Source organism: Prosopis cineraria, unplaced genomic scaffold (assembly GCF_029017545.1).
Source record: "Prosopis cineraria cultivar Desert tree isolate PC_DT_omini unplaced genomic scaffold, ASM2901754v1 PC4, whole genome shotgun sequence".
Classification (NCBI taxonomy): Eukaryota; Viridiplantae; Streptophyta; class Magnoliopsida; order Fabales; family Fabaceae; genus Prosopis; species Prosopis cineraria.
In genome coordinates, this window is record NW_026555335.1 from 39042679 (window position 1) to 39062680 (window position 20002).

At 32.4% G+C, this 20002-nt stretch overlaps 1 protein-coding gene across 1 annotated transcript; it reads left to right on the forward strand.

Moving 5' to 3' along the window:
- The first annotated feature begins 6318 nt into the window (after positions 1 to 6318).
- On the forward strand, positions 6319 to 12103 carry LOC129309916 (uncharacterized). The gene is made up of 9 exons (XM_054951676.1): positions 6319 to 6703; positions 6975 to 7050; positions 7201 to 7240; positions 7642 to 7700; positions 7788 to 7825; positions 8078 to 8141; positions 8398 to 8451; positions 11364 to 11465; positions 11661 to 12103. Exons 1-9 carry the CDS (start codon positions 6519 to 6521, stop codon positions 11715 to 11717), a joined length of 675 nt encoding a protein of 224 aa, XP_054807651.1. The 5' UTR covers positions 6319 to 6518; the 3' UTR covers positions 11718 to 12103.
- Positions 12104 to 20002: the final 7899 nt, after the last annotated feature.

The following is a 20002-nucleotide window of genomic DNA, read 5'->3' on the forward strand; positions in this document are numbered from 1 at the left end:
CTAAATGTAAAAGACATGGACACTAGCATGACAAGTTGAGTAAATTTATAATCACGACGAAAAGCACCTATTGCATTGCCTGCTTTCAAAATTGAACCAACACACCAATTTTTGAATGGAGGCAGGCGCGCCTTCATTTGTATGTAAATGAGGAATGGGAAACTACATGGAGGTTGGCAAAAACCATGGGTACACAGCACAAGAGTGCAGTGCATGTAATAAATAGTGGGAACTATTTTCTACGACACAATGATTTAAACTATCTTGACTACATATTCTGATGATGATGATGATGATGATCTCATTGTCATTTATTAATCAAACAATGATAGAATAATGCAGAGAAATGACAAATAACCGATTCCTCCCACCTTCCTTTCTCCCACCCTCATAAGTACTCTTTTGAACTTTCCACCACTCCAGTATTCCACTGCTTCATTCATACTTCCATATATGCACGCTTTCATATATATGCATACCGGTTCTGAATGTATGTATGTATGTACTTCGATTATTTAGTTTGGTTAATTATTTCTCGTCAGAAATGAGAGATAATTGTCTACTATCAGCGCATGCAAAAGGATAAGGATACACATATACTTTGGCTTTATGGGTCCTAAAAGTCATCACTATCAATTGTATATATCATGATCCAGATTAACAATGTTGGGACCCAGGAGGAGAAGGGTGGGAAGGAATGGGAGAGGAGGAGCTTAGTTGGAGAGCATGATATTGATAAATGAATGATTGTACAAAAGTGGCCTCTCCATCACTCCCTCAATTACTGAATCTCTCTCGTTTATCCTCCTAAACCTCATCCTCTTATTAAAATTAGTTTTTCTTCCTGCTTTTTTTTTATTAATAATTTAAGTAAAGTACATGGCACTTCATAGTAATTTTGTTAATTTTATAGGACTTTTTTAAATATTGTTAATTTACTGATCACATTCAATATTATCTAACCCAATTAAAAGTAATCCCTTTAAAAATATTTTTTTTATATTCAAACTCAAACTCGAGATCTTATGTTTAAACAACTATATATAATCTAGTTTACTAGGACCAATGCTTATTGATCATAGGACTTTTATGCATTTAGATTGTTTGTACAGAATTTGAAAATAATTTTCTCATATATTTTTTTGGGTAAATGCTTTTTTTAAATTTGATGAACAGGTTCTTTATCACTTAGTTTCTCTGAAGCTCACTAAATATAGGATCTTGTCCCCGGCCACTTGCCTCGTTTCACAGAGCCAAACTATCCAATGGCCTGAAAAGATAGAGCCCAAAATATCCAGTTGCAAAACAGTTATTTTGCTTCTTGTACATTTTTTCCGATAAAAAAATCAAATGATTTTATTAATGATAAGTCAATAATTACATACTAAAGGTGGCTATACAAAAAGACATGTAAAAAAAAGAGTCAACAAACAGAAGAGAAGAATTAAGCCTAGCGACCGAAACTAAACAGAAATCCTTGGAGCAAGAGATGTCACAAGATCCCCTATTTTTTGCTCAGCTGGTCGAATATAGCTACTAGTTGATATAACAGCGTGGAATTTCGCACATAAGCCTGGATCCAGAACAGGATCGATCTCTTGCATGCAGGCCCGAATTGGTGTGGATCTATCTGATTGGATTTTGTGATCAAGATGCGCTGCAACTCTTCATCATTTAGTTACATAATAGGTACACAACTTAACAAGTCCTCGCTTTTTGAACTTGGTGATGTATATTTCCCAGTCAAGAGTTGATGTAGCTAGCTTGACCCAGTATTGAGATTTGAACGGTGCTTCAATGCTGTGTGTGTTGATGTCGGATTTGGGTATTGTACATTAATGTTTTTCCATTAGAAGCAATTAGAATATTAATATTAATATCATCAATGTAATCATTTTAAAATATCAAACTTGCACCAGCTGCACGCACCATTTACAATTCGTGACAAGGGAAAACTGTTTTTTTTACATTTTATTTAATGCATGCAAATTAAAAATGTATTTTTTTAAATAAATAATTCATGTCAAGTGAAAAACTACTTTTATTTCAAATTATTGACATACATGCATATAGAAAGCTATGATATTGTAAGTAAACGACTTCATATTAAAGTTTTTTTAGTCGTATCATTTATAACTATAGCAGGAAAAATTACTTCCAAGCATCTCACAACAATTATAATGACTTTAAAATTTCACCAATTGCTAAAATTAGTGTGAAGTTCCAGGATCCTTATATCCTTCTCTATAGATAACATGGTAAAGAAAATGACCTATTTTCCTCCAAGCACTCTCTTCTTTCATTCATCGCAATCTCTCCTTCAAAACCCCCCTCTCTTGCTGACAACACCAACTCAAGCTTAGTTAGGAAGGATTTAAGATCATAAATTGAAGCTCGAGTTTGATTTATCTTGGAAGCTTCAAGATTTGTAATTTTTTGAAAGAAACTCTAACTATTGTCTTTTAGAGCCGTCTGGATGGGAGAAGAGATAAGGTCATAGGTGATGGCGAGCATGATCTTCTTCATTTGTGACTTGAACTTGCCCTTGTTGATAGTGTTATTGTTGTAGATGTTGAACTTCTTGAAAATGGAGTTATAGAGTTGAGTTAGCTCATTTGGGAGTGGCCACATCGATATAAATATCTTTGTCAATTCACAACAATAGGCCATCCCCATCGTCGCTATCAATATTATTTGGTTACTTTAAAGGTGTTTAGTCCTACCAACATATGATCCTACCTGAGCCGACCAATGCGACTCATCTCAGTCTTCCAGGGCTTCCTCCTCCCTTCTTCTCCCTTCTTTCATCCTTCTCTATAGAAATCTAACTTCACTAAACACAATTAATAAATAAAACTCATGGTAATTAAGGATTAACCCAAAGAGTGATTACCAAGGTTTAATTCAAAAACAAAGGATCCTAAGTTTTCTAAATAACAATGAGTTTAAATCAATTAAAATCTTTCATATCAGAGTAAAAATAAGTTTCAAAAGTATGGGATAATTCAGAGGAGTGAAAAGAGTAAAAAACTATTGAAAACAAAACTTGTAATATGTTACAGGGCAATGCGCTGTGGTGTGTTGCTCACTGTGCCACGCGCCGCAACTCAGGCACCATGCTATGTATGTTGTACGAAATTTTAATTGATTCTACTATTATTTAACAACAGAATCGAGAAACTTTCGACAAGCCCCAATTCTTTATTCAACATCTGGTTACATGATTTAGGTGTATACAAAAGGCTTTTAACATAAACTAACTAGTGACACGGGTTTCGTTTTCAAAATAAGTCACACTAGAAAGTTGAACATCCAAACATATTTTAACCATTTTTCACAACTTTCACACAAAATGTGTGTCCAAAACACTCAACATGTGCCAAAAGCTTTTCCAAACACCTGAACCATGTTCATTGGACTCACGACTACCAGTGTAACACGTCACATACATTGAATCATTGTATAACAGAAATTCACTTCTCAATTCCTTTTTACTAAAAATAAAAGGGGAGGTAAATTGGCATTATTTTACTCCCAAAACAATCAAAACATGCTCAATTGTCTATTCCTACACTTGCACTAGTATTTTGACCTTATTGATAAATATATATATATATATATATCAACATACATAAAGACGCAGGGCCTAAAATACAAGTCTAATATTTGCAATAATAAAATAATGCAAGTGTGAAGACATACATCCTAAAATCAGCCAACATATACTATTACACAAAATAAACTAAGCTAGAGGCATACGAAAAGGAATATGCTAATTCATAACCTCTTGAGCCTTCTCTCTCTCTGCACCAGAGCTAGAGTCTAAAAAGTATTAAATGGAAGAGGTGAGTCTAACCACTCAATAATCAAGGTAAAACTTACCCTATATAGTTATATATCAATCATAAAATAAGTACATGCATAAGAACCAAGTATGTAAAACATGCTCACATGTATCATAACTTGTCATTTATTATTAAATAACTTCTTTATCTCACATAGATTAGGTGCATTATCACCATATTCTCATATATGTGACCATGACCTATTATTCACGTGATTTGCCATAATTTAACACGTGCGACACGTCATATATTTACTTAGGTAATGATTAACCAACTTTATTTTCTCTTTATTTCCTCATATTGAAATTGTGGGCTATAACATTGATTAGGGTTCCGTTTGTATGACTGGACTACCCAAACTCACCAATCGTGAGGTGTGATCTGACCAAAGATCACATAACTCATGCTCAGACCACAGCTTCCCCCATTCTTGAATCTCTGGGGTGTCTCATACTTTAAATTATTCTCCTCATTGAACTAATGGAGATAACTAGGTTTTAGTCCTTCAATAAATTATGGGACAGTCTCTTGACAAACTGTGGGACAAGGCTATATCCTCGTGCATCAAAGAACAGCCTAAATATCATATAGATTTTTCTCTACTCCCACTCCCTAAGCAAGTTCCCGCCACTAATTATGCCATAATTAATACTCACTTATTTTAAAAATTTCATTTTCGTTTACTCATTATCACAATAATCACATTGAGCTCACGACCATACGCTACCCAAGTATGTATTTTCATCATTTTCTCAAAATTCATTTCTCATTAACACACGTCTATCTCACATAATCATCACATTCATTTTTCTAAAGACATATGCATGTTCATATTTGAAAATATCTTAATTAGGCTTTTGCATTTCAAGCCACAATAACCTTATGCATATTCAATTTTTTTTTCATGTGCTCGTAAAAACTAACACATGCTTTTCACATTAAAAATCAACCCATGCATTCCACATTCACAATAAAATTTAATTTACAATTCATTAACATATAACTACCTAAAGTAGAGTTTTTCTTAATTATCTCAAACTTTTAAGAGGTTAAAGGTTTACCCCTTAATCTACTGGCTTTCAAACTTGAATTTCCAATCCAAAAGGTGACCAAGAGCCAAACACTACAATTAACCAAGTTGAATTTCATCAATATGACCAACTCAAGTATTTAAACCTTCAATTTCCACTTCTAAATTGTCCAACATTCACTTCACAAGTATTTGAGCCTATCCCTTGGATTTATTAATTATGTTTAGTCCCTAATAACATTAATGAATCATAAATCCCCATTAATGATGTCACAATCTTCCAACCACCCATATTAAATGCAAATTTGAATATTTATGTTGCCCAACAACCTAAAACATCAAAACTCATTATACTTGGGTTTTGATACTCTAATCTACTCCTATTAACTTCATTTAAATCAATAAATTCAAACTCATAACCTATATGGACCGAAATTTCACTTTCACTATCAAACCCTAATCATAAACTCATAAATGTGGAAGAGGTGAAGAGATTAAAGAGTATGGTACTTATCTTGAGTATTTGTACCCTCCAAAATACTCTCAATGTCGTCTACTAGCAAACCCTTGCAGAGCTTGGTGCGTCCTCTTCGTTCTCTTCTTTCTTTTCTCTCTTTTCTGTCTCAGGTTCGTATCTGATAAATTACAGAAAATGGCCATGCGCTGCAACGGACGCACAATGCGCCGCGACGCATGGCACAGAGAGGTCCTCCTTGACATCAGAAGTGTCTATGCACCGTGGTGGACAATCTCTATGCTGCAGCGTGTGGCACAACAACATCAACTCTTCCTTTTCTTCTCCTATTTGATACCTAGGTGGCCCGCCTTGGCACCGGACCCACAAATAGGGCTAAAATACAATTAAATATGCTTATTAGACCACCCCAGCCACACACCACTTCAACTTACTTAATTACTTTAATTAGGTTTAATTAATCAGGTGATTAAAAATTAAAATGTTACATTCTCCATCCCGCTTGAGGGTTCAATTCACTGCTCATTGCAAAATTCCTTTTGACTTGACTCTCTCATGGTTTACCCAATGTGTCAACCTTTCTTGAAAAATTGCATCATCCATGCTAGAGGTGGTGGAGGGGAGCTTATACACGAGGGATTTGTGGGAGGGATCTGGTCAACGAAAGAAGAAAATGCTAGGAAGTAAGTGAGTCATTTTCTTCACAAGGTTATTTATAGTTAAGGATCTTGAGAATCTATGCTAATTTCAACAATTGATGTCACCTTAGGTTATTGCAATTGCTGCGAGGGAATTAGGATTGTAAGGTGCTGAATGATATTTTTTTATATAAAAGTTTTTTTTTGGGGGGCCAAAGATATTTTTTTAATAAAATCGAGGGACAAGAGTATTTTTAATTCCAAATTATATGAAGCCAGATAGTAACATTTTAAAGAAATAAAATACCACGTGCACGCGGCAACGCTGGTTGTACTTCTCCTGCGCGCTTCCACAGCACCCCTCCTCAGTCTGTTCATCTCCAATTTCCCGCGTCCGTTTTTTTTTTTTTTTTTTTTTGCTCATTGTGGACTGTGAACGTTGGTAGATAATATACGCTTGGATGTGGCAATATCAAACTGAAAGCTTTCCCAGAAAACGGCTTAGTTCACTGCGGTTGTAGTTGAACTCCATGAACTCTCGCGAGGTTGCTGCACTCTCCTCCGCTGCCGTTTTCGGTGTTCTGGCATCCGCAATTGCCTTCCGCTTCTTCTTCTTTCCGAAACAGCATCAATCCAAGACCAATTCTTCGCAAATCGGAACAGTTTTGAAGAACTGCTCTACCCGAGACCCTTTCGATCCCTCCAAACGCAAAGGGTTAGTAATTCGCTTGCTTTGCCTAGTAGGGTTTGAGGGCTTTCCCTTCTTTGAAGTTATGGTAGCCTTATTAGCTGTTTTGAACTTGCATTTTCATAAAAAAATTTCAGTAATTCCCTTGGAAATGGTTTGTGATTGTGTTGAATTGACTAGCAGGCTTTAATGGTTTTTCACTTACTGAAATTATTGTAGTCTTGTTAGTTCTTTTGAACTAAGATCCCTTTTAGTGTTGATGGGTAAATTTTCTTTTTTGATCGGTTGTTGATGGCAGATACTTGTCCTGGGATGATTACTTCATGGCCATTGCTTTTTTGTCAGCTGAAAGATCAAAAGATCCGAACAGACAGGTCATATTGCGACTCTTGGCATTAGTAAATGATACTCTTTAATTTCGGAGTAATTTATGCCACAAATGCAGTAAGACGGCACAAGTATTCAAATTTATTTGGCGGGTTAAAACTGATTGATGAGGGCTTGTCTATGCAATGATCCTGTAGGTGGGGGCATGCTTGGTGAGTCGAGAGGGTATAATTCTTGGTAAGTTCATCCGGTTCAGCTATCAAATACTTGGTATCCATTCCTTCATCCTTAAAGACAGAGTAACAGTAGAAAAGTAGTTCATTTTTTTCGCAAGTCTGAAAATCAGGACTGATGAATAAAGATGTTTCATTGAAATATAGCTAACAGAAACTAATGATTGTGCTAAAAATCCACCTTTATTCTGATTTCTGAGTAGACAGTCTGAGTTGCAGGAAATAATATTACTATCTAGTACTATCTACTCCAATTTTTCCGTAACTAAATATATTGCAGCTAAGATGAGAATTTATTTCCTCTTATCTGCTAATAAATCATTTTTATTAAATATTGTGAATTTAGATGTCAAATGCCAACTAAATTATTCATGCTTGAGGCCTACTTTGCTATCTTTGTGTCAGGGATTGGCTACAACGGATTTCCAAGAGGTTGTTCAGATGACAAGCTGCCTTGGGCAAAGGTAGGTATAAGGGAAAAAAGAATGAACGAAAAAATTGCTGAAAATTTTCAAGTATATAATAAGACTGAAAAAATCTCCATGTTTCAGAAATCCAGGACTGGGAATCCTTTGGAGACAAAGTACCCGTGAGTCTTTTGCTTTCAAATTTTTAATCTGATTGCAGCCTTCATTATACTCAGAAATCTGCTTAAAAATACATTGTTTAGAATAGGATGCATTTTGTCTTGAATCCTGTATGTGGTTTAATATTGTTCATGCTACAACCATTTAATGATATATTCAATTTATGATTTCCTTGCTTTACTTTAATTCTTATCTATTTAGATCTCATCACACTGCTCATCAAATCTCGCTAAATTTCAATATCTCCATTGTAGTTATGTTTGTCATGCAGAAGTAAATGCTATCCTTAACACGAATCATGCCTCTGCTGCTGGACAGGTATGCTCAACTGAACTCTCAGTTCTTTATATTTTGTGTCTTATTTGATTGTACGTATCAGCTTGCAGAAATTACTTTGCTTTTGTTTTCTTTGTTCTTTCATTCCTTAACCTTTGCTTGGACTACGTTAACACACACGGGAAATGCTTACACTGATTAGCACATAAGGAAATTTCTTCATTAGCATTGCTCTGGATCCTTTACCACCTGTGCTTAGAGAACTCACACTTTAGTTTTTCTTGTTGAATCCTTGCAGCGCCTATATGTGACCATGTTTCCTTGCAATGAATGTGCTAAGATTATAATCCAGGTTGGTGGCCTTGTTCCTTGTGGCGCATAATGAACTCTTTTGCTGATGACGTCTTTTGTTTTGTTTTTAGTTTCAACCCCCATCTAAAAGTTAATGAAAATGCAGCAATAGCACTTATTCCTCCTGCCTCTGTTTGCTAGTAAATTAGAATAGATCTCCTCCTTTTGGCTATTTCTTTCTCCTCTAAGACCTTTTTAGATGCTGGATCAATTTGATCTAGTGAAAAATCCAATTTTTGTCTTTGATCAATCCTGCTGTGGAATGTAACTTACGGGGGAAGAGCGGACAAGTTGGATGGCAGTCTGAGGTAATGCTTTACCCATGTGATCAAGCTAACAATGCATTGCGTTAGCTGAATTGGAAAATTTTATCCAGTTGTGATTGATAGTCACTTTGAAGATTTGATAGGATTCAAGATAGGTAGAGATAAAGAAGGAAGATAAATCTCTATTAACATATGAAATCGAAATCTAACTTCATAATATTAATAAGAGAGCATAGAATTGATAGAAAGAAATAAAAATAATAAATCTATCAAGATGATATAGAACAAGAATATTGTTTTATAATTCTCTCAATAGCCACACTTAGGAGAATCTCCAAAGGCTCAAAAGTCTTTTTTATTCACGATATGCCTGCTTTTGAGTTGCTAAGTATATTTATGATGTTAAATATAATCTAAAATAATGAATAAAATCTAGATAATTAGATAATTAAATAAAATTGAATAAAATCTTCTAGAATCTATATCTATATAAAATAATGAATAAAATTTAAAGAACTAAATATCTGAATAAAATTTAAACAACTAGATATTTGAATAAATATCTAAATATCTAAATAAAATTTGGATAACTAAATAAAATCTAAACAATATTATTAAATAGAAAATATCTAAAATAAATAAGTTAACAATAGTATTTGTTCATAATATCTCTTCCCAAATCATCCATTATCTCGAAACTCTATCAATACTCCCTCCTTGAGATTCACCTTGTTCTCAAGGCGAGACATAGGCAATAGCTTTCTTTTATAACTGGAGGTTAAGATGGGAGTGATAGATAAGTAGCAGCATCTCCAATGTGGATACCAAAAGGTCGAACAAGAGGCTGCATGGGAACTTCAATGATAAAATTGCAGTTAGACCAACTATTCACCAAGTTAAGGACCTGGCAACCAAAGAAGCTCCTTTAAAGCTTCATACTAGGTCTGTTGTTGCTATCCAGAATAGCATTGAGGGAAATTTCAACCCTACTAGGTTCCATCTCCATAGTTTTGTCCTCTTCAAGGGAAGGAACAATTTCTTTGCCCTCCTCTGTAATTTCCAGCACCGAAAAAGATCCCTTGCAGCAATGCCCAGGTTTGATAGTCTCACTACAGCTGAAACACAGTCCCATCTCTTGTTGTTGCTGCTGTTTGGCTTCCATGGAAGCCAATCTAGATGCTGGGTTGTGAGGAAATGAGGTTGAAGTTTCTTGCCGAAGGGAGTTTGAAGTCAATGCTGATGTCTCTTTGAAGTCATGTGCTATTTGATAAGGGACTGAGGGAAACAAAGGCTGGGCAGTTTTGAGGCCGTAAGAGTTTTGGGCTTTTAACTTAAATTCAAGGGCCAAACTAGCAGCCTGTAAACTGTCTTAGGTTTATAAATTCGGACATCAGATTTGAGCTTTTTCTTAAGGCCTTTGATGAAGACTCCCAAGAGGCAATGTTCCGGCCAATTCTTCACATGAGCAGAGTGCCTAACAAATTCCAAACAATACTCCTGCACGGAGCCAGTTTGTTTGATGCTACATAAGAACTCATCTAGGTTCTGATATTCCAAAGACTCATAATTTTCTAGTAATACCTCTACTAATTCTTTCTAATAGAGGATCGTACGTTCCATGTTAATAGAAGTGAAGAAATCACAAGCGTCTTCCTCTAAATGCCTCAATGCATTATCAACTTTGAAGTCTTCAAAAGTGTGATAGTATCGAAAATTTGAAGTCTTCAAAAGTGTAATAGTATCGAAAATAATTTTTTGCCTCTAAAATCCATGGTTGTAGATCTCTACCATCAGACTTGGGAAAATGTATTCTAGAAGATGGATGGTGAAAATGTGAGTTTGTGAAAAAGGCTTGTGGAATAAGTAGGTACCATCTTTGGATTGAATGGCTCTGATGCCAAATGATAGGATTCAAGATAGGTAGAGAGAAATAAGAAAGATAAATCTATATTAGCATATGAAATTAGAATCTAACTTCATAACATTAATAAGAAAATATAGAATTGATAGAAGGAAATAAAAAGAATAAATCTATCAAGATAATATAGAAAAAGAATCTTATTTTATAATTCTCTCAATATTCATGCTTAAGAGAATCTTCAAAGGGTCAAAAGCTTCAAAAGTCTATTTTATTCATGGCATGTCTGCTTTTAAGTTGCTAAGCTTATTTATAATGCTAAATACAATTTAAAATATTGAATAAAATCTATACAATTAGATAATTAAATAAAATTGAATAAAATCTAAAGAACTAGATATCTGAATAAATGTCTAAATATCTACATAAAATTTAGATAACTAAATACCTAAATAAAATCTAAACAGTATTGTTAAATAGAAAATATCTAAAATAAATTGACAATAGTATTTATTCATAATATCTCTATTCCTAGATCATCTATTATCTCGAAACTCTATCAAGATTCTTCAGCTTTAACATAGAAATGGGATTTAAAGATGAGCCGAGGCCAATTTTATGAGTTTCTGGTGGAATTAGTTTCTCATTGATCTGCAGGTCAATCTGTCTAAAATGACAATAAATGAAATGGAAAACTCCTGCATTCCTAACGTCCAATTTTTACATTTTCCCTCTTATTACTTGTAAGCTATTCCGTTATGCATAATATGTCTAAATTCCTTCTCCCAGTCGGGAGTTTCTGAAGTTATTTATTTCGTGGAGAAGAGATTCGAAAATTCAGATGCTGCATATGTCGCCTCTCACAAGCTACTTACACTGGCTGGTGTAAAAGTAAGCTTCCAAATTTTTGGTAGAATTCTGTAAAATGGCTTTGCTCATTTCAGCTGACCTTGAGGATTATCACTGTTCAAAACTATATGTAACTGCCTTCTTTATATAGTTCCTTGTGTAGATTTCATGTTCCTGGTCAATGTAGATTAGAGCTTTAAATAAAAGCAGTGTGTTGAGCACTTCCTTGATCTGCAGGTTAGGAAGCATCAAGCACAGATGAGTGAAATCCATATTAAGTTCGATGAACACTAGATTTTGATGCCTAGTCCTCTGGTTAAGCTTGACACTACACATGCGACTTGTCTATTATCATTGTCTTGAAAACTTATTGCATGATAATGACTGCTGTGTGTTATGGAATTCCACAACCTTGTCATAAGGGCATAAGATTTGTCCTTCACAAGGTGGTGAGGCAGATAGTTTGGCATACGAAGTGAATGAATTGAGTGCGTTCAAAGTCATAATCTGGCAACTGTAGAAAGAAAGTGTAGCCCAAGATAGATCTGGCAGCGTGCAAGATTTTACCTGATTCTCTCCATTGTATTTGTCTGAGTTACAAATGGCGCGTTTAATTCGCCCGACTCTAACTCAAATCTAGAGTGTCACCTAATTGAACCAATTATGAGTTTTTCTCGTGATCTTATCCTTTGTGATTGTGAGTATATCCAACTGTTTACAAGACCAGTTTACACGACAAGACATGATTGATTTCACCACGAAAGATTTCGCTTTAATAGCTCAAATCAGCACGATATTGTCGAATGCCTTTCCTGTGTTCTGTAGTATTTCATGGAGCCTGGTGAAAATGCACAGTCCCAATCTCTTATTCTTGTTTGGGTAGGAGGGAAAATGAGGATGAGAGAATATTAGAAATTTTTAAAAACAATAATAAAAAAAAAGTTTTCCATTTTTTGGAGTTTTTTCCCAGTATTCTTCTCTCTAGTATTTTGGAGTTATTTAGAGCAAATTATCAACCTTATTCTATCAATATAGTCCCTCTCTTCTAAATGCGGGAGTTACCTGGGGGTTTGTTTTAGTTTTAAATATAAAATTTCAATCTCCTTTTATCTCATTTACTATTTTTCTTCTAAGTCATTCCTATAATTAGATTAGGGTTAAGAGTTATTTTTGTCTCTAAATTATACATGAAAGATCACAAACGTACCTAAATTTAATTATGGGTTAATTTTATTTTTCAATTTTAAAAATTCATTCCATCATACCTTAGTTGTTTTCTTACTATTAGTGGGTCTCACATTATTTTTTTTAATATTTTTATTGTAAATATTTGAATAAAGATGTAAAAATGACCTTTTAAATGAAAGTTGTGAAGTAAAAATGATTCTTAACCTAATAAAAATATTAAAAAAATAGTGGGATTCATTGATAAATAATGGGGTTAAGTGTTTTTAATGTTATGATGATAATAACAAAAAAAGTTTTTAGAGTCGAGAAATAAAATTAACTCATAGTTAAATTTAAGAACATTTACAACCTTTCGTATACGGTTTAGGAATAAAATTGACCCTTAATTCATTAGATTATGGTATGACACCTAAGCTATGTTGATTATTCTTTAATGTAAATGATTAAAAGGAGGAGCATTTAATAAAAATGACACATTTTTTATAAATAAATAACTAACTTATTTAATTCCATTAACCTGTATAAATTAGTTAATTAGCTTTTACTAGGAGGAAGTACAAATTAATAACCCATACAAATGTCCCAAAGGCCAAAAAAAAAAAAAAGCATACAAATTATACAGAATTGCATTATAAGCGCTTCTGTATTAATCCTATAAAGGAGGGTTTTTTAATATGAAATGTTTCTAAATTATTATCTTGTGCGTTGCCGAAAGCCCAAAAGAAAGGAAGAAAGGAAGAAACGCGGATCCAATGAAGCGAAACTTGTAACGAACTCATCTCACTCAGCAAATCAAAATCACTCTTATTTGTCCCGCAAAGCAAAGAGAGCGATGGCGGAAGGTCCAATCAGGTTGAAAAACTTGCTTTTTTTGCCCTGATGGTTACAAATTGCAATGAACATAAGAAATGTAATTGAGCCAAAATCTATACATTTACATATATTCCAGATGTCTAGTTTTGGACATGAACTGATTTCTTACCGGTGCTGGCGCGCCAAACAAAGTAAATAATGGGTACGATATTTTAAAATTTTATTTTATTTTATTTGGAAAGCAAAAGCAGTAGAAACATGACAGAACTTGATCTGATCTTAAACATTACTTGCGCCAACAATTGTACCGTACAACAAAACACAAGACAGACACAAAAGAAGCTACCACGACAACTGTGGTAGTTTGGCAGGAACTATCTGTCAGAAGCTAAGCTGTGCTGACCAAATAGGATTGCTGATTTACAGATCGACAAATATCTGTAACAGTAAAATACGCAACTTCAAATAGTCTTACCTCTGACTAATCTGCTACAAGAAACTTGTTTCATGGCCAGAAGTAAAGTCTTTGATCATCGACAACACAATACACCAACTAATATGTGCTTGTAATTGTGCCTGTAATTGTGCCGTAATATCTGGGCTTCCATTACTTTCTGCAATCACACACCCTAATGAATATTCAACACACAAAACTAGAGTGTGAATTTAGAACAAAACAAGAGAACCACCGGATATCTAGTTTCAATTAGTAAGAACATCGTGCCAGCTTAATTAAAGGTTACAAGTTCTAATCTTTTTTTCTTTTGACCAACTGCAAGTTCTAATCTTGAAAATGTAACACCGTTGCTGGTAGAGTATTTATTCATAAAAATCTCATCCCGTCTAAATTAGTCTAAATTCTTGTTAAGTCTTCTCGGCTCGACATGGCACTGGTTCAAGATACTGAGTATGGAATCCCACATACACTGAAAGAAGGAAGAGAAAAGTTATGAGCACACGCAACGGAAGACACGAAAGTTGAAGGTAGTGTGAGTGGTTCAGAGGAGATTGAGAGAAAAGAAAGGAAAGGAAAAGATGTAATCCCACGAAAATCAGCATCATATAATGTGGACCATCAAAATTGGTGGGCAATCTGATTAAAAATTTCCATTTTATAGATTAGCAAGAAAAAAAAAGTACGATTGAAAAAAATCAAAAGGATAGATATGAGACAGAGTTTTTGGAGCCGACAAGTATGAGTGTGGTGATATAAGAATGAATAAATAATGGAGTCCACATCAGTGATATGGTTTCTTGAATGATGGAGGAAACAGATATATGAATTGAAAGCAGACAACTAGAAACGTCATGTATCTGCCTTCTGCCACCCATCCATTTTTCTTTTCCTCCAAACACTCTCTACGCTACCTCCTTTTCAATTCAAGTTTCCACACACACACGCACACATATTCAAGTCTTCAATTATTTCAGCACCTTCCTTATAATATCTTTCACCTTAATTTTAGTTTAAATCATATGCAAATAATGTTAGTAGTCAAACAATAATAAGTAAATCAAGGCTAATCTAATTGGAAAAGATGATTCATACTCTATAGAAGTGATAGTTTAAATTCCGCAATTAATGTGACAACCTCATTGTAAATAATGATGTGAGGGCAATCGTAATTTCATATACTCCTCCAATCCTATTTATAAAGTAAAAAAGAAAAAAATTAATTTTGATCCTATTTACAAAACACTTCATCCTATTTGTCTTTATTAAGATATAAAGGTAAAACTTATTAAATTTTAAGATAAAATTAATAAAATTTAAATTTTTTCTTTATTCTAATAAAACATAGTGAAAAAGTTATTTATAATTAGAATCAGAGGGAATATTAAAGACTCAAATCTAAGTTATACTTTATATAAATATTTTTTTAATTAAATGTTGGATTATCCATGTATGAACGGACTTGAACTGATGTAAGAAGTCATACATCAAATAAAATTAGCTTAATAATTGATACACCATGAAAGAGAATAACCCATAAACTTGCATTTTTAGAGTTTGAGTTAATATGTAGTGTTTTTTCATTATTCTTGCCCATCTGATCTCTCCTCTCATTTTAAGGTAATTATTTTTATTTCTAACAAGTCGTAGATCTCGACTGAGATCTAAACATGTATTGCGTGCATGTGTAAAGTCCAAAATGAGATTGCCTACCCATTCCTAACATTAGGAAATAGTAACATAATAATTGTACCATATTATTTCATATATCAACTTCCTTAATGTTGGTTATGCACTTAAAAATAAATGGGAGAATGACGATTAAGTTTTAAATATTCAATTAATGATAATTAAATTATCAACAAATCTTTTTTTAAAAAATAAGTTATTAATATCAATTTAAATACTTACAAACAAGAATCTCATATATATTTTAAAAGTTACGTTTAAAATTTAAATGTTTTTCCTACAAACTCCTTAATGTGTAATTGTTTAATTAAATTGATATTTTTAACTAATTTTTAAAAAAAATTTGTTGAAAACTTAACTGTTATTAATATAGTATTTTGATACTTAAGACTCTAAATAATTCTGCAAAAGTGGACCCTTTTGCATACAGAGTGTTTTATTAATAAAATAACATACAAATTAGTAATGGGTGTACAAACTAAAAAATTTATGAACAAGTTTTATACATAGAGTTACACATACAATACACGGCTAATTAATTAAACTATCATGTATCTTTCTAATATTTTTATGTAAATTTATTAATATTCTTGTGGGCGTTGATTCCGACTTAATTCATTGGGACCAGTTTCGGGACGACCATAATTGAATGGACGAAACTATTATTGTTGGGTGGTGTTTTCTTTTTTATAATGTGGCACTTGAACTTTGCGAAAGGTCATAGAATTATTCATATATATCATTTTCAATATTAATATCACCATGCTTTTGATTCTGTAATACGGAAGTGACATTATTTTTCATTTCTTCGTCATCTTAAAAATGACATCTTTGTGAGAAATTTCAAATTTCAAATTTCAAATCCTTTATGGACGGTTCACGAGATTGGGTAGTGTACTTCACTCAAACGGGTTACATTGTTTACAGTGCTACATCAATTTGACACCAACGTGGAACAAACACTTTAAAGTTTCGGTTCAATCACCGTATTTATTTATTGTTTTGATTTTGATGTGCTAATTTATTTATTTATTTATTTTTATACTAAATTTTTCTAGTTCTTATCACGTGTAATGATACCTTTTTCTTTATTGGATTGAGATTTATCAACTATCTGTGTGGATAGAAATGACCAGTAAGAGTGCATGCTATACAAGTTAGTTCAAGAGTGAAAGAAATATTGAAGAGATCAATTAAGTTAACTAAACATTAACTTTAATTAGTTGGTGAAGCGTAGTTTTATTTTAATCATCAAGTTTATGGTAATTGAAGTCTAACTCAATTTATGATTAATTTAATATTAGGTTGAGCCGAGTTATTTTTGTTTTTAAATATAGATCTTACCTTTTTTAGCAAAATATTGAATTAGAAAAAAAAAAAAGGAAAGTGTGGTCAATTAGTTGAGCCGGATTGCCCCTTTTTTAAATTATGTACATATGAATATTAAAGTATTGTGGGGAAAATATATCTAATTTAGAGGAATAAAAAGCTTGATTTGTCAAAACGGCAGGCTCTCCAATCTCTGGACCCAATATGGGTGCTCATCATTGTAATAAAATTTGAACTATTCAAACCATTTATATATTACATTTTTTAAAAAAATTATAAACATTATAAATTAATTTTAATAATTTTTATTTTTAATATAATCTAAATTTAATTCAAAAGTCTAAATTAATATTAAAATATTTATAATTGATGTATATTAAAATTAATATTAATTTAGACTGTGCAAAGTATATATAAATAGTCAATATATGATAATTATAAAAATTTTAATATTAAATTAGACTTTTTAAATTAAATCTAAACAATATTAAAAATAAAAAAATTATTAAAATTATTTTATAATATTTATAAATTTTTATTTTAAAAAATATAATATATAATAATGATTTAAATTTGAATCATTGATATTAAAATTAAATAATTCAGATCTTATTATAGTAATAAACATCATGAGCACCTAATCCAAACGGCCCAATCTGCATAACCAAATCCTTTTCTGACCTATCACAAAAAAAAAAAAAAAAAAACTCTTCTGATAATTAAAAGCCACAAAGAAGCTAGCCGGCTAGGAACGAGGTATCAGCATTTTCCCCTGGCAACATATTAATTTAAAAACATGACTCGGTCCCGAAATCACTTATAAAAAAACACGAGATTATATTCCAGCATGATCAGGCATATATCAATTGATGAATAGTTCCCCCAATTCTTTTTTTTTTACATTTACATGGATTTAAATAATGTAAATTATTTAATACTCCTTTAATTCAAAAATATAAAACATTTTTTGAGAAATTAGATGTTAAATAATATAAATTATTTTTAATCTTTTGAGATATAGTCATTATCTTGTTTTTTTTAAATTGCTCCTATTAATAAATGATTTTATATTTATTGTAAAATGTTTAATAAGAGTAAATATTAATAGATATAGTTAGTTTGAAAGTAAGTAACTATTTTATTAGGAGGTAAAATTTTATTAAAAATACCTTACACTTTTTAATGGAGAGAGTATCACATTTCAGTATGACCAGCATAGTCATCATAACTCATAAGCACTATTTAATTTTAGAGGAGAAAAGATGAAAAAAAATAAAAGACAAACAAAGAATCAAAGATGCCATACTGACAATGGCGGAGGCACATGATGGTATGGGGCAAATGCACTTCATTTTGGAACATTTATAAGTTTAATGTTTAAATTTTAGTATTTGAACTGACCAAAAATAAAAATCAGTATTTGAAATTCATACTTTTAAAAATTTTAAACTGCTTGTCCTCAATCCCTCACTATACATCCGTATTTCATACTCCCTTGTATGAAAAAAAAATACAAAAAGAAAATTCTAAATATATTTTTTAAAATTTTAACCTTAACCTAACCCTTTGTCAAAGAAAAGAGAAACATATCAACACTAGTTTCAAAGTTAAGACCCAGAGGTGATGCTGCCATTGGGACAAATAGATTGGGAAAAAAGACTTAAACATGTGAAGTAATTAACGCGTGAAAGAGAATGTCTAAGTCAACGAAGCTTGTAGTGGTATGCATAGGGATTTTGCTTGGATACTTTAGTAAAATTAATTATGAGGTCCAAAGTCATGATTAAAAAAAAAAAAGTCATCCAAACGCTTTCTAATTTTTCCAAACTCTATTTGACTCCTTAAATTCCATTTTGTAGAAGTTAATTTTTCCTTTATTTGGTAAAATCGATTTTTAAAAAATTATTATATCTAAACATCATCAAATTTTGTTAATCAATTTTTTTATAGTCAATTTTTCCTGTTGAAATCCAGACATACTGATAGAAGGCTGAAGGCCAAGGGTGCGTGTAAGGTGAAATGGAAGCAAGTGATTGTTGTGCAGTTTGCATGACAAACAACAGGCAATTGCTGCTTCTGTGTGTGAGAGAGATGATGATGATTCATTCACACACACACACACGTATGCCAGAAGAAGCAGTAGTGAGTAGTATACATTAAAAAGGTCGCTGTTCAATCTTACGAAAGTTATACCTTGTTTAGTTGGACAAGCAATATATATAAAGTCACTTAAAATATACTAAATGGAACAAACAACCTTTGTTTTGTTTCATGCGGTGGTGGATCAACTTCACTCCACGCCCTCCCGTAAATGTCCAATCCTTGCATTTGCCTCACCGTCCTATTCACCTTGCTTTTCCTCATACATTTCCAACGCAAAATTTGGCATCATCAGCATTCCAAAATATATATATATATATATGAAATATTCGGCACCAACCATGAATCCTCATACTATGTAAAATGAGATCATCCAAGTTTTTGAATAAAAGCTATGCTCTCTTACTAATTAATATTATTTAGTGTTGCAATTTGCATAAAATCTGCTTGCAATGAGCCATTAGAACGATGTGACATAAATTCGATAATGATGAATTGATCGACATCTAAAATTAATTTGACTAATTTCTGATCAAATTTTAAAAAGAAAAGTAATAATCCACAACAATGATGATCATTCTAACTAATTTATTCTCTCTATAATGAAACAATGAATTACTAATTAGATTTTTTTTTTTTTAAGGTGGCCTCTCTCTACTATATATAATAGCTGGTTTGGTAGCATGGAAGAATTTTTGATGAAAGTAGAAGTGGAGGTGAAAGTAAAAATGGAAGTGAAAGTGAGTTCAAATTAAAAATCTGTTTGGTATGTCCATGGGGTGTGATATAACTTTTAATCAAAATATTTATTTATAATGTAAAATTACCAGTATATCCTCCACTGTAAAAACCATGCCCACCACAAAAACAACCTCAAATCAGAAACATCCATTTGCCACCATAGAAGCAACCACCGCCTACCATAGAGATACCAGCAACCCCAGAAAGAACCAAAATTTACCATTTTAATTTTGTGCAAATATCAACCATCAAAATAACTAAAAAA